Here is a 15,937-nt window from a genome sequence, read left to right on the forward strand (position 1 = left end):
GTAGCTCCTCCTCCTTCTCCACCAACTCTCCTTTTCCTTGCGCCATGACCGGGCAGTGCAAGCCTCCCCTGCCACCTTCCTCTGCCTGCCAGACACCCACCAAAGCTGCCCTCCCACTTCTTCCTACCGTCTGCTTGCCAGAAAGCTTGCATGTTAACCTTTTAGAACCTCTAATAAGTCCTGATACAGAGCTAATCAGCAAAAGACTATAGTACACTTGACATATACCTGGTTTGGCTAAAGGATGAACTACAAGCAGTGAAGAGGGTCTCAGCATGCTTCCTCCAAGGCGTACCTTCTTGCGGCCATTTTTCTTGTCTATTCTCAGTAATGAAGGCCTAGCCCAGTCAGATACCCAAATGTGGTCCTCAAAAATTGTTATGCCATATGGATGGCCTAGAATGTAGATATAAAGATTGATAGTTCCATTATATACATTCACTGAGTAAACACATCGATTTATATGCACCCAGTATATTTCTGTTCTGAATATTGCAGATCAAGATTCAAATCTCTGGCTCAGGGATTGCATGGATTATTTCATAATCTCTTCTGCAACTTGCAGATTCCACTGCCCAGAATGAGACTAAAATCTGTCTGTTTTTGGAGCGGGCATCCCTCAATCCCTTAAAACTCCTGAACAATCTTTAAAGACTCCTAGCCCTATCTACTTTGGGACTGCAGCTTTAGTTATATCCTACACAGTATTAGAGTTGTCCCTCCTTGTCATAAATCGAAGATTAAGATCAGAGTGAGGCAGAATCTTTTAAATTCCTAGATCAGTCTCTTGCCTAAAGCACATTCATCAATCTGTATTAGATGCAGATTGTGTCCTTCCATATGGTATTTGACTCTAGATATCATCACTGCTACCACAACACGGATGGATAAAAGCAAAAAATGTTAAAATAATATATGCAGACTTTATATTACTGAGTAGTGATCAGGAACATCAGACAGGAATAATCTGTCCAAGCATTAAAGCAATAAGATGTCAGCTCAATGGTAGCTTGTTCCACTAGAAAAATGGTTCCAACTGATGTTTAATTGACTTTAAATAATACTAATTACTATTTTTGTATTGCCAGTCTTCAGTCATTTATTTAATTTTACCTAAAAGGTCCCATTCTTCTAGGATTTTTATGACTACTGGGAAGCCTAAGAATACAAAATCCAAATATCAGTTATAGCACAAGTAGCTTTCAGTTAATGAACATTTGCCATTACAGGAGTGGTGAAAAAGTAACTTCGCATTAACAACCTTCACAAGTCTGTAAAGCAAAGGAAAATTGAACTAAAATCATAAGCTCAGTTAATGTCCACTCTGCTTTACAACTGAGTTGCAAGTCCCAGTTGTGATCACTAAGCAAGGACTACTTGCAGTAATATCAATTATAAGCATTGTCTTTTCCTTTCTTCCCTTAACACAATAGTGTGCAATCTGTAGCCCTAGAGACATATGTAGTCCCCACCTTCATTTCTTTACAACCAGTGAGCCCTTTTTTAAACAGCCCAACTAGAGCAAAATGGCACAATTTTTAAAAATCAGTCACATCTTGCCATTTTATGACAGGAAGCACACAAAAAGTATAGACCACAGGTCTGCACTGCGCGGCTCTGGAGCCGCATGCGGCTCTTTCAGCCGTCTCCTGCGGCTCCCAGTCCTCTGCCAAGTGCAGTCCAGAAAAAAAGTGGGACTAAAAAAGTTCAACCAATCAATTCAAATATGCAGGGTAGGTGCATATCTCGCCTTGGCTCCACTCTTCAGTCAAACCCTGTTCTGCGCATGTGTGCATGTATGCGCATTTTTTGCGGCTCCCAGTTTTTCCTTTTGTGAGGGAACCAGTTCTGAGTGGCTCTTTCACTGTTTCAGGTTGCTGACCCCTGGTATAGACAGAAAAACTTCAACACTTCACCACCCCAAACAGAGACACTATTGGAAATCTTGGCTGTATATGTATACTGTATATGGCATATCCTCACTTGGGTTTTTTTGTCCTTCTTTTAATTCAGCCAAGTTAGCAAATGATTGCCCATCTTCACCTAAAAGCTTGGCCCTTGCATCAGCCAAGAACCAGAGAACGCACTGGGAGTCTTAGAATGCATGCACAAAATTTTCTTCTGTTCTCTTATAAACATAACAGCTTGTCTAAGAACATAAAAAACAACCATGCTGGATTAGGCCAAAATCTTCTTGCCAGCATTTACTTTCTGAGTTGTCAGATAGACTTGCATTTACGGCATGCACAAGCAGAGCTAGAAACATCAGCCTCCTCTGCTCTTTTCCCCCTGCAACTGGTAATTGGAAGCATATTATCATCAACTCGGAGCTGACACCAAATCTCAAGACCATTGTCTTTTGATCTCTCCTCCACAGAGGCATCTTTTCAGTGCCTTAAAATGACAGGAATGGGCAGTAGATGGCAGTAGTGCTGCAATAAGAATCACTATAGTAACATTAGGTTATTATTACCTGGGCTAAAGGAAGTGAAAGTATTTGTTGTTTTCTTCCCTTTTATGGGCACATAGTACTTCAATTTTCAAAATTTCTTCACATTTCTTTACAAATAATACACAAGTAAGTAATAATACACTTTTTCAAATAATACTTCACATAAATCAGCAAAATGGAAGGGGAAAAACACACACACACACACACACACACACACACAGACACGAGGTCCCTTTGTTAAACTCCCTCCCTTATCTAGTACCCTGTTGATTTATCAGAACAAACACATTGGAATGTGGACCAGGTGGGTCCTAATGCTATTTGCTCTCCAAAGCAGAGTCCAAATATAATTCCTTTAACACTTTCCTGCTTCCCATTTTTTTAAAAAAAACTAATTTTCTTCTTCATTTTCCACAGGGTTGCCTGAACCTCATCTCGGGGCAAGTTGGAATCAGACCAGGGAAATAATGTAATATGATGGGTGACCAACAAATAACCTGCTGACTATCATGGATATTTGCAGGAACTTGTTGCTTTCATCACTGTGACCCTAATCAATTTTCTAGAGCAGCAGTGATGGATAAGTGGTACAAAAAAGGGGGGAGCTACTGAGATCACTCTTACATTGACATTTTGATATGTGCCTTATTAGATAGAAAACTAACATCCCATAGCCTCACCTACATCATTCTGTGTAAGTATTTGCCGGTTAGACCCATCCAGGTTTGCAGTTTCAATAACTGACATTTTGGCATCACACCAGTACAGCTTGTCATCAGAGTAGTCGATAGTTATTCCACTGGGCCAAAGTAAGTCTGAATTTGCTATAATGACACGCTCTGAGCCTTGCAAAGTAGATTTTCCAATATGTGGATTGATCCCTAGGTCTGTCCAAAACAGTTCCCTTTAGTGAAGGAAAACAAAATAAGTCATTGCATTTTTTAAAAAAACCTCTCACTCTGCAGAACAAAGAAGATATAAAAATCTATATAAGCCAGAGTGAGATATAAACGCTATTCAAAGGTAATATTTTTGTGTTTTAAAATCCATCTTTGATCCCTCAACCATGATTAAAATACAGTAGGCACAAGTCATTGGACAATTTCCAGATTTATGACTAGAATAGAAAATGAAATTTATTTAGAGGAAATAGCTCATGGGGATAAGAGAAAGTCAAACATCTAGCTAACTATCTGAAGAAGAGCCAAAGAGTATGTGCTCTATGCATGGCTGTCTGAGGAGAAAGGCAGATGGAAACAATCTCTTAAGAGCAGGCAGAGTAATGAACAGAGAGAACCATAGAATTAGTTGTTTTTAACCATTGAGTCATGTCCGATTCTTGTTGAGTTTATAGGCAAATGCTCTCCATAATACTCTTCAAGCACAGCTACTTTCAGTTGCTGGATGTTCAATTTTGTATCAGATTTGATGTTATCAAGCCAACATGTTTGTTGCTTGGCCCTTTTTGTTCCATTAACCATTCCTAGCACCACTGCCTTCTGCAATGGATTGTATGCATCACATGGCCAAAGTAAATCAGACGTGTTCTTATGATTTTAACTTCTAGTAGTGTGTCTGGTTTTATAACAACAACTTTATTGATTAGCCCTTGGGCCATATCAAAGTGCAAAGTTCCAGCAACAAACCGTCACCAAAACTTGATAAAAGCAATCCAAAATGGAATTTGATAAAATACAATTTAAAATGGAATTTGATAAAATACAATTTAAAATGGAATTAAAATAAAATACAATTTAAGATGAAATAGTAATAAAATACAATCTAAAATGAAATTGTAATAATGTACAATAATTTAAGATATAGATAAAATATGATAACATTATATTTCGGAGTCGCCCTTGCAATCTACCCCAATCAGTCCCACATATGCAGATCTTAACCGGATCATTTTGTTTAAGTACTGTGCTATGTTAAATGTTATCTTCAAGTTCTGACCGGACATAAGGTAAGTTATTTTGATGTGGGGATCCCAATGGGTGATTCGTTTGGTATATAGACCAAGATACCTGTCTCTCACCCTCTTATACAGACAACAGTCAAATAGGATGTGAGCCAGGTCCTCTACCTCTGCCGCTCCGCAAATGCAGAGACGCTCATTGTACGGTATAGCATGAAATCTCCCATATCTGACCATTGTGTCAAGCTGTTCGAATCTCGCTCTTGTAAATATCTTCCTAAGATGTTTTGGGAGTTGTAACTTCAAATAACTGTCCACTTGAAAAGTACATTTGTATTTACTCAGCCATTTCAAGTTACCTACCTTACTAAGGATAGCTATATCAGTTTGTGCTTCTATATCCTTAATTCTTTGGGCAACTCTTTTTTTAGATTGTTCTCCTGTTATGCAAGAGACAGGAAGGCCACAGCTTCTTACAAAATTTGTTAGTTTGGTGATCCAGGAGATTTGTGATTGTAGTTTTATTTGCTCTAGTAGGCATAATTTGGGGAGTCTATCAGTCTCCGTTTCATTAACTTTGCACCAGTAGTTATAAGCTCTAATTTTAGATAATGCCTGAATTGTATGAATTCCCAAATCAGCTCTAACTGCTGCAGCAGATGTTCTTGGATTCTACACCCAAAATCTCAAATGCTGGGACTGTGTTTGTTCTAGGACTGTGGTTGAGTAAAGACCCCAAATTTCTGCTCCACACAAGAGCATTGTGGTAACCTTAGCCTTATAAACCTTGAGTAATGGAGCTAGGGACCCTGGGTACATATGGTTCTTTAGTTTGAGCAATAAGTTCAAACGGGCTTTTGCTCTAAATGTACTCCATTGATGATGGCAGGCCCAAGATCCGGTCTTTGAAAAAGTTACTCCCAAATATACAAAGGTATTAACCTGCTCAATTGGTTCACCATCTAATTGCCACTTATGTCTCTGATGGTTTCTTCCAAACACCATTATTTTCGATTTAGATTTGCTAATGATTAGGGAGTTATCCTGGCAATAAGAGCTGAATCTTCTTAATAGCCTACGTAATCCTACTTGTGAGTATGATAATAAAATCATATCATCAGCATAAAGCAAGCTGTTACAGTAAGTATTTAAGATCATCGGCATGTGTACCATGGTATCTTTCATTAACCCTGGCAAGTCATTGATGTATAAATTAAATAATAATGGGGCCAGGATACACCCTTGCCTTATCCCTTTATTTGTGTGAATCCTGTTAGTCAGGGCCCCATTAACCCCATACCGCACCCTCAAACAGGTACTTGTGTAAAGGGCTTTAATCAAAGCCAGGAGTCTGGGTTCTATTTTAAGAGATGTCAATTTACTCGATAGTACGTCTCTATTTACCATATCAAATGCTGCTGTAAGGTCTATGAAAGCAGCAAACAGGGGTCTCCTCTTATAGGCATATTTGGCAATTAGATGGTTCAAGACAAAGCAGTTATGAATAGTAGATCTGTTTTGTCTAAAACCTGCTTGTTCTTCTGTGAGGATGTTGTTTTCCTCTACCCAGATTTCAATTCTGTTCAAAAGGTACCTAGCATATATTTTTGCTACAATGTCAATCAGGCTGATGGGCCTATAATTACTAGAATCCTTTTTATTCCCTTTTTTATATATGGGGACAACTATTGCCATCTTCCACCCATCTGGTATATGGCAGGTGTTATTTATGTGTGTAAAAAGACCTGCTAATACAGGGCCCCACCAGTTGGGAAATTTCTTAAATAATTCTGCTGGTAGAAAATCCTCGCCTAGGGCTTTATTGCTCTTTAAGCTTTTAATAATGGACTGTATCTCCTTTTCTGAGACTGGTGGCCAAGGGGGGAGAGTTCTAGGATTTACCAAATCACTGTTTAAAAATAATTTCTTTACCGGTTCGGTGGGGGCAAACAAACACTGATAATAATTCTCCCAGTCCGCAGCAGAGATTGGTATGTCAAATGCAAATCTCCATTCCTTCAGGATACCTGCTACAGAGGGCCAAAATAATACTGAGTTATGACTTCTGGCAGCCAACTCAAGTTCTGACCAGATTGAAATGGCAAAACGTTTTTTCTTTAATGTTATAGTTTTTTTTATATTCCCTTCTTGTGTGCAGCATCTTAGCTTGTATATGGGCAGTAGGATTCCTCTGGGCAAGCCTCATGGCTGCCTTCAATTTCTTTTTCAGTCGCTGGCAATCAGGATCAAACCAGCGAGGTCTACCCACTTGGGCTCTTTTTGTAGTAGGTTTAGCTGTTAGGTGTTTCTTCAGTATGTTACAAAGATTGGAGAATGCATTGAAGGCTGACATCCAGTCAGTAGTAGATGACTGTATTGTTCTAGCCCACTTAGTAACATTCTCTGTTTTAAGGCATTCTAATATTGCCTTAGTATCAACTTTGGCCCAAATTAACCTTTTATTTTGGGTTTGGTGAGCCATCTGTCAGCCATGTTATATGGTCTTAAATCTGAGCGGCCTCACAATGTCACACTTACAGGCTGATGGTCGATATTGTCGCTAAGGTGTACTGTGACCTCTGAGAAGAGGTCAGCCTTATCTCTAGACACACAAAAGAGATCAAGTACACTATTGAATTGGTTGAGTGGTATGTATAAGGGTATGTATAATTCTTGTCCTTACCTCCCAAAATTTGGAGATTACCCTTAAAAATTAAGGAGACTAGGAGCAGGCCAGCGGCATTACTTTTACAGTCTCTCGAGAGCCACTGAGGATGGTTATCAAAGAACTCCCCTGAGATTCCCTTCTTCTGGGCAAGCTCATACAGAGAGGGACCCAGTCTAGCATTCAGATCTCCTAATAATACCACTATGGACTGAGGGTACAGTATAGATATATCTTCTAGGATAACTTCCAAGCCCATCCAATATTCAGAATTATAGTGCTGGGATGTGCTTGGAGGAATGTACACATTTACCAATATTAACTCAAACTGGTCATATTCAAATTTAACAGCTAGAAAGTACGGATACTTATCTTCATTATATAATTTCTCTCCCTGCCATTGCAACTCTTGCTTTATAAGAATGCATAGCCCACCAGAGGGTCTCCCTTTGTTCTTTGTTTTTAGGGCTGGGGAGGCCCATCCCTGAAAGCCTGGCAGTTGTACTGGTTCATCCACTTCGGTTAGCCAGGTTTCTTGAAAGGCTATTACGTCAAATCTAGAAGAAAGCTCATTAGTCCACAATCAACCATCCCTTTCCAGCCAGCTATGTTCCAGGTCATCAACTGTATGGGGTTCTCAGAGGCAAGGTGGTCTGGCTTGGTTGATTGGCTAGATGGTAAAAATGCCAGATGTCAACTTGCCATTGGAGCTGGTCGATATCATCTAAGCTTCCCATATAAACACAGTTGTTGTGAGGGTCGATATTTCTCCTCGTGGATTGCAGAACTTGTTGTTGCTCCTCTATATCTCAGTTGCCAGTGTGCCTCTGCTCTTGCTCCAAGAATGATTTTTTTTCCAATGGGCAGGTACTCTGGCTTAAGTCTATAAATGTAGATTTATGTCCATTTTTGGAGGGGCATAGCTGAGGGTTCATCTTGTGGAAAGATGTTGTGGGAACTTCTAAATCAAATGAGGATGGAAGCTGGATTATATCCTTAGTGTTTGTCAGTTTAGGGGGCACTGTGTGATGAAGCCCTTTGTCTTTCAGTTGTTTCTCAGAGGCTGGGTCAGTCAGTGCAGTTACCCCACTGTCAGCCTGTGTGACAGTACCTTTTTTTTACTGTTGAGGTAAAGGCAGATTGTTGATTAAATATCTTGTCACAAGGTTGCGTGGTTAGTGGAGCCAAATTAAATAGAGGCTTTGCTGTAGATTGAGTTGTTGTCAGTGCCTCTTTTAGGTCATCCAATCTTTGAATGATGTTAACTTGCTCAGGTTCTGGCAATGCACTGAATAGGTCAATCAACATTTCCTCTGGCACATCCTCAGCAGTTCCTGCAGCTGTGGGTAACACAGTTCGTATATTGCTTCTTTGCTTTCTCAGGGTCAGTTCAGTTGCAGCAGCCTCAGGCTTAGTAGTGTGAGGGCTGTTGCAGCCTAGATTTAAAACAAAAGTTCCCTCTTGGTGATGCTGTTTCAGGAGTGGGCACACTTTTTCTGAGCAAAAGACCCTTATTGGAAATATTGAAAAGATGCTCAGAAAGGGCTTCATTCTGAAGAGCATGGAGGGAATTGTGGGCTGCTTGAATGATAGGAGAATTCTCATACATTGTGTTCTTGCTGGCAGCCACTCTGCATGTAGTAGATCTATCAGAGTGAATTCACAGCGGAGCAGCTGGCTCAGGGACAGCCTAATAGCTTTTCTATTGCTCCAACGCCCTCTATTTCCTCTCTTGTCATAAATTTGCAAAGTAACCTGGTTAGTTTGCAGACTGTAATTATATTGGTCATCTCTTAGGCCTTTGCCTGATTGAGTGTTTTCTCTGTGGGTGTTCAAATTTTGGGGAGGAAAACAAGGTCCTTCTCTAGTTTCATTTTCTGAATTAGCCATCCCATGTCTGTCCATGGTTATCCTCCCAAGTCCTTCTACAGTATTTGAGTGGCTCCTAACAAACTTTGCAAAAGATTCTTTCAGGCAGTCGACCTTATTTATGACAATTGACAAAAGATCATATATTGAGTTTACAGTTTGAGCTGTAAGCAAACATTGTCTAGAGAGGAAGTCTGTCACATTTTCCCCCTTTAAATTTGTTACATCTCCCTCCTGTGCAAAAAAGGCTGTTGCCGGGTTCCAAGGAGGGGAGCCATTCTCCGAGAGGGAGGAGGACAGCTCCACACGCTGTTTGCTCTCCAGTTCGCTGTTTGCTCTCCAGTTCGGTTTGTAAGTCCCATTCCAATGAGTCACATAAATTAAATTTATCTGATAAGGTGCCTGCGAATGAATTACTTACTGGAGCAGACTGTCTGTTTGCAATATAATCTTCCATTTTCTGCTGCTTCAAAGGCTTGGATATACTTTCTGCTGCAGAGCGCTGCCTCTTCCTTCTTTTCCCCATTTGGTTTGTTAAAACAGGTTTAAAAATGAGTTTAAAACTATGGTTTGAAAGGTTAAAATGGATTTAAAAATGGGTTTAAAAAGTTAAAAAGGGGTTGGTTAAAAATACAATATTAAAAGAGGTCAAAAAGTTAAAATAAAAATAAAGTAAAACAAAATAAAAGTTTTACTTTTGGAGGAGCTCTTTACAGCCTTTGCTGCCTCTCCACCAAATAGAAGTAGAATGACTGTGGCAAACCAAAGCCTGTCTGGTTTTGTAAGATTTCACATCTCTCTGTTAGTTACTCTGGCTGTCCATGGTATATGCAGTAATTTACGCCAGTATCACAAACAAAGGTGTCAGTCAGTTCTTCTTCAATCAACCAACTCTCATACCCATATATCATTACAGGGAAGACTATTGCTCTAACTAGCCTGCTTTTTGTATTTATGAACACAGAATAAGCAACTGTTTATCCACATTCTACTTCTGCTTTGTGGTCAGCAGTTCATAAGGGGCTGAAGAATTAGAGCCATTGGATCTGCACCTTCAATAACTGTATTTGCAAAATCTCTGCACTGGTGAAACAGTTTCAATAGACGCAATAGTTTCACAGACTTTATTCTTGGGACTCTATATCCCCCAATAACAGTTTGGAAACAAATTTGACTTGGTATCTTACTTGGTAAATGGATGAACAGCAATTCCTTGAGGATGAAACTCCTTCTCCTGGATGATTATTTTTCTCTGCATTCCATTTAGATTACTAGTTTCAATGCTATATTTCCTGCAAAATATGCACATAGAAAGGGGTTTCTTATTGCGATAACTTTAGCTTGTCACTTTACTTCCCTCCTTCCAGTTGATTCTCTATACCATAATATTAATTAAATGTTTTAAATGTTTCTTCTCGGTTCTATCTTCTCCTATTAACCAAAGTTGTAAACTGCAAAGGAAACGAGTAAGATTAGGAGTAGGAGCAACTAGAATCCATAAATTAAATTAGTAACTTCATGAAAAGCATCTATTATTATGTGTGTGTCTTCAAGTCAATTTTTGACTCCTGGTGACTGCCTGGACTAGTCACTGCGGTTTTCTTGGCAATTTTTTTCAGAAATGGTTTGCTATTGCTTTGTTCTCAGGGCTGAAAAAGAGTGACTGGTCCAAAGTCATCCAGCTGGTTTTACGCCTAAGGCAGGGGTAAAACTCAGGGTATCCTGAATTCCACCTTGGTGCCTTAATCACTAGACCAAACTGGCTTTGTAAACCAATAATTACTATATGCAAATAAAGCAATTGCTAATTTGTTTCTTAGGAAGACAGCATTTTTATGACTTTTGATATAATCAAAAGTGTTCCCTTCATATGTGGAAATCCTGGACAGGAGATCTGTGAAATGAATTAAAAATAACATCTCAGACACAATTGTTTGGAGTGGTTTTTTTTCCTAACAATGTCCTTGTTTTTCCAAAAGGAAATACATTCAGTGTTCAATAAAGAAATTGCTTTACATGAATGCTTCTGGTTAGCATATTATTCAGCATGTTATTATTATTTATCTCTAGGTCTTTCTGTTATGACTAATCTTAAGTACACAAATACATGCTACCATTTCAGAAACATTTCAGTTACTCTCTCCATTTTTTGTCAGTTGCTTATTTACTACCATACTTTTTATTACCAGTAAGTGTCCTGCAATATTTATGTAAAAAACATACCCTGGGTCAGTCCAGTATAATTTGCGATTAATCCAGTCCAATGCTAGTCCTTCTAATCTCTCCCTTGTGTCACATACAACTTTTTCACGATTGGTGCCATCCAGATCAGATCTCTCTATACAGTTCAGGTCTGTATGGATAAAATAAATCTATAAGAAGAAAACAGAAGGTTTAGAGATGATCCTCAGCCTACAATCAGAGAATTTCTATTGCTAAGCAAGTCAGTTGTTAAGTGGTTTGTGCTCAACAGCCTTACAACCTCTTTTGCTGTGGCTTTTAAACAAATCACTGCAGTTATTAAATGAATCTAGGGGTTGTTAAGTTAATACAGCTTCCTCTTATTGGCTTTGCTGTTCAAATGCTGACTGGAAAGGTTGCTGCAGGATGCTGCAATCATTGAAAATACATGCCGGTTGCCAAGCGCCTGACTTTTGATCATGTGACTGTGGGGATGCTGCAATGGTCATGAGAGGACCAGTCATAAGTCACTTTTTTCAGTCATGTTGTAACTTTGAATGATCATTAAATGAACGGTTGTAAGTCGAGTACCACCTGTACTGCACTTCTTAGTTGGGGATAGGATTTCTTCTCTCACAACTTTTATTATTGACATTTATTTGAGAAAAAAATAGTTACATTATTTACAAAGTTGAGACTGTGTTTCTACCAAACCTACTGGTGCACAAATAATGTTTAATCAAGGTCCTGGATGGAAGCCATGTGTGAATATCACCAACAGATCCATGGTGGTACAGTGGTTAGAATGCAGGATTGCAAGCTAACTCTGCCAACTGTCAGCAGTTCGATTCTCACCAGCTCAAGGTTGGCTCATCCTTCCATCCTTCCGAGGCCAGTAAAATGAGGACCCAGATTGTTGGGGGCAATATGCTGACTCTGTAAACAGCTTAGAGATGGCTGTAAAGCACTGTGAAGCAGTATATAAATCTAAGTGCTATTGCTATTGCTAACAGAGAAAATCATTTAGTATTTTTAAAACAAATATGGAATGTATCGATATGACAGATATGTTGTGTTAACAGTGGTAGGATTCAAATATGTGAACAACCGGTTCTCTATGTGGATGCCGCTTCCGGAAGTCCATTCTGAGCCTGGGCAACAAAAAATTAGCTACCAGTTCTACCGAACTGGTGTGAACTGGCTGAATCCCACCACTGCATGTTAACATATAACTGCTGTCAAGTGGTCATTGTTTAGGAAGTCATTTGGCCCAAGGCATAATAGCAATAAGAAGCACTTTATCTATATCATGGAGCATCATGAACTACACAGTTAAAATACAATGCAGTAAAAGCATTGATCCTTGCAATATTTTGAAATCCTCTTTTTTTTTTAAAAAAAAAGGCTTACTTTACTTTCCATCGGATCCCAGTCCAGAGCTGAGACTCTTCCCATCTGCCAGCTAAGGATTCTTGAGTATTGCGTCCCATCAAAAGCAATGCTACGGATATCTTGACTGTTCGCAAACAACAGAAATGGCTTTGGTCCTGTTTGTAATAAATGTAGTAACATGTTAAGTCTTCTACTTCAACACTCTGCAGATAACAATGGAAAGAAGCAAATTGTAGCATGTGCTTTCTCTCTTTTCTTCTCATTTACAATCCTTACTTGGCACTAATCACAGATTAACTTAATTACAATATGATTATAAATAACCAAGATGATAATCTGCCAATGAATTTAACATGCTAAATGTGACAGCTGCTTATGTCTTTCAAAGCAGGTAGATGAATATTATTACATACTACCATTTTTCCCAGGACAGGAATTACCTGTGGTGGACTTGCTTTAGAGCAGGGGTGTCAAACTGCCGGCCCACAAGCTGGTTGCATCATGTGGAGGCCATGCCCACCCCAGCTCCAGCAATGCAAAAAAGTCTCGATAGGTCACAACACATCACATGATGCAGCGAGTTTGACACACATGCTTTAGAGAATAGTGCTCTGAATATACTGTATACCGGTAGTATTTGGTTAAAAAAGCTTCAAAATAAATTTAACATAATAGAACATAAATAAAAGTGTAAATGTCTCTGTAACCACCCCACCCCCCAAATACCCTATCAATTCCAGTCTTTCATTAAACACCAATTTGTAACTCAATAGTGCTCCCCATATTAAGCTGAACTATTTTGCTTAGCTACACTTTCAATTCTGTCCTATGAAGAGTGTCTACAGGGTATGGTTAAAAAGAAAGATTGAGGTATCAATCCCCAGTTGTAGTGATGGAAGATCAAATAAAGAAAGTCTTCCTAGATCTCTTTAAGATCCATCTATGCTTAAATTTAGCTATACATTTTAGCAAAATGCACCGCGTGCTGGAGCAGTTTATTTCAGAATGACCAGAAACACCAGTCTGGCATTACATGGACAGGATGCACCTGCAAAAAGCACGTGTCCAGTCCATCTTGCAATCCATGCCAAAATGTCCATAAACCAGTATCCTGTTACTGCATCAGCCTAAATTGGCCAATAAGAAGCAGAAAGATCATCACAATGTCACCCACCATATCTTTAAGGATGATTCATAGATTGTGTCCATTGCAAAAAAAAATGTGTAAATTAAGTAAAGAGGTAAAATCCTACATCAGCGGCCCCCAACCTTTTGGGTACAGGGACCAGTTCAATGGAGAGAGGGTTTTTTCATGGACCAGAGGGGGCATGATTTCGTGTGCTGCCTGTATCCCATGGATGGGGCTTCGCTTGTTTTTGTAACCCAATTTCTGGCATGCTGCGGACCAGTGCCGATCCATGGACCGGGGGTTGGGAACCCCTTGTCTTATCTGATACCACTATATGTCTTTTAAAAGCAGTTTGTGGAGCATCTTCATGCCTCAGTTAGACAAATTTGAGGATGAGCCCAAAAATCACAATACTTACTTGAAACAGCACAATACCTTTTATCTTTCTGGAGATTATAGCCAGGAAAGCAACTACATTCCCAGGTTGTTGGACTCAAAGATGTACAAATCTGGCTACAACCACCATTATCAGGTGATGTACAACCTAGAACAGATGCACTTAGATTGACAAGAAATAGCATGGTTCACTCTGCTGAGCTTCAGTAAACATTACAATAAACATCTTTTAGAGATGATCTGTAGTTAAACTATAGCTGGTAGTTATTTATTTAGGGATTCCCAGGGTGGATAGAGATGAAAAAACCCTCTATACCTCACTTGTCCCATCAGGATGTCAATAACAGAAAAATCTTTCTAGTCTCATGCAAAGGAATTCTGCTCCCTAAATTGTCTGTCTTGGGCAGTAATTGGTATTGGTCAATAATGGAAAATAGGGTAATATTAAGGTATTTCAAACATTTATAACACTGTAATTTAGATCAGCCTCCTCAGAACCTGGTGTCCTTCAAATTCAGTTGATCACAACTCCCAAATTTGTCAGTCAGCATGGAACTTTCTTCCCATTAGATTATAATTTTTCCCAATTTGTTTTTTTCCTACCTAATATGAAAGCTTACATTCTCTCTTGTTTTATTAATATTATAACAACATGCTTGATATCTCTTCTACTTCTCACCAATCATGCGGTCTGGATATCTCACAAAGGATTTAAATAGTTTGGACTTTAATAGCTCAAATTTATGTTTCAAATAAAATCAGTTTGTTACAGTTTGTTACTGTACAGATTTGATAAAATATCCAATAGTAGCATTTATATTTCAAATAATGGATAGCTTACAAAAATGTTTGCCTCCTGCTCTTAGAAAACTTTATGAGAACTCCTGGCAACTCACACTCTCTACTTGTAAATCTCAAGATCTCCATTTTTCTATCTAAAAACCAATTGTGGAATATAGTAAACATGGCATGAATATCAGCCACCTTTTTCATTCCTTTCTTCATTTTATACCTTCTAACCATCTTATTTATTTATGAGTACTTTAAAGCTTACAAATAGTTTTAGTTACCTAATTTTTACTTGGCCTAATAAAAATATTATATCTTTGATTCCCCCATCCCAGGGCAACTAGATTCCAACTGGTTTTTTTTTACTGAAATAAGATAAAGAAAATGGTTTAAACATTATTGTTTTGCCAAGCTTGGATTCTTCTAGATATATTGTGCTTCTACAACTATCAAGTACATCCAGTTTAAATCAAGGTTATAGGAATTAATCAAATACTTCCAGTGCCTGTTTGGTTCAACACCAGACTAGAGAAAGCTGAAGTACAGTACAAATGCTTTGTTGTTGTTAGCTGCGAAGTCGTGTCCGACCCATCGCGACCCTATGGACAACATTCCTCCAGGCCTTCCTGTCCTCTACCATCTTCTGGAGTCCATTTAAGCTCACGCCTACTGCTAAACACTGTTAATTATAAAATATATTATCCTGTTTCAACATCAAGCATTTGTCATCTACAGCAACATTTTCAGAAAAAGCATTGAAAAATAATTATATTTATTTACCTGAACATGTTTTTCCATCAGCCTGGAGAACTGATCCTTCAGGACAAAAGCAAATAGGCCCTTTGGGTGTCTGTCCACAGTCATTGCTGCAGTGCACATAATTGCTTGAACAGGAAATCAGTTCTATAATGCATTAAAATAAAGAAGAAAGTGTTTTTTAAAAAATTGATGGAAATAACTTGGAAGAATTCAAGCCAGAGTTAAATAGAAGTTATTTGCCATGTGTTACATCGCTGATATTATTTTTGTCCGCTGCTTTCCAGTGTTTATGTCATGGGCCAAGTATTGCTTCCAGACAAGCTTGATAGGTGTTTTGTTTTTAAAAAGAATATATTTCCAATTTCTAAAGCTAAAAGCTAGAGCAAC

At 38.7% G+C, this 15,937-nt stretch overlaps 1 protein-coding gene across 1 annotated transcript in view; it reads right to left on the reverse strand.

Moving 5' to 3' along the window:
* Positions 1-15,937, reverse strand: part of EGF (epidermal growth factor) — a gene marked incomplete at its 5' end in the record, with an annotated part of 54,210 nt that overhangs the window by 16,928 nt on the left and 21,345 nt on the right. Inside the window, 7 exons of the mRNA XM_083367091.1 lie at positions 229-396; positions 3,133-3,356; positions 10,092-10,196; positions 11,128-11,276; positions 12,496-12,632; positions 14,025-14,150; positions 15,572-15,694. Of these exons, the coding sequence (XP_083223217.1) occupies positions 229-396; positions 3,133-3,356; positions 10,092-10,196; positions 11,128-11,276; positions 12,496-12,632; positions 14,025-14,150; positions 15,572-15,694 (1,032 nt within the window). The remainder of the gene's footprint in view (positions 1-228; positions 397-3,132; positions 3,357-10,091; positions 10,197-11,127; positions 11,277-12,495; positions 12,633-14,024; positions 14,151-15,571; positions 15,695-15,937) is intronic.

Source organism: Vipera ursinii (assembly GCF_947247035.1).
Source record: "Vipera ursinii genome assembly, chromosome: 7".
NCBI classification, from domain to species: domain Eukaryota; kingdom Metazoa; phylum Chordata; class Lepidosauria; order Squamata; family Viperidae; genus Vipera; species Vipera ursinii.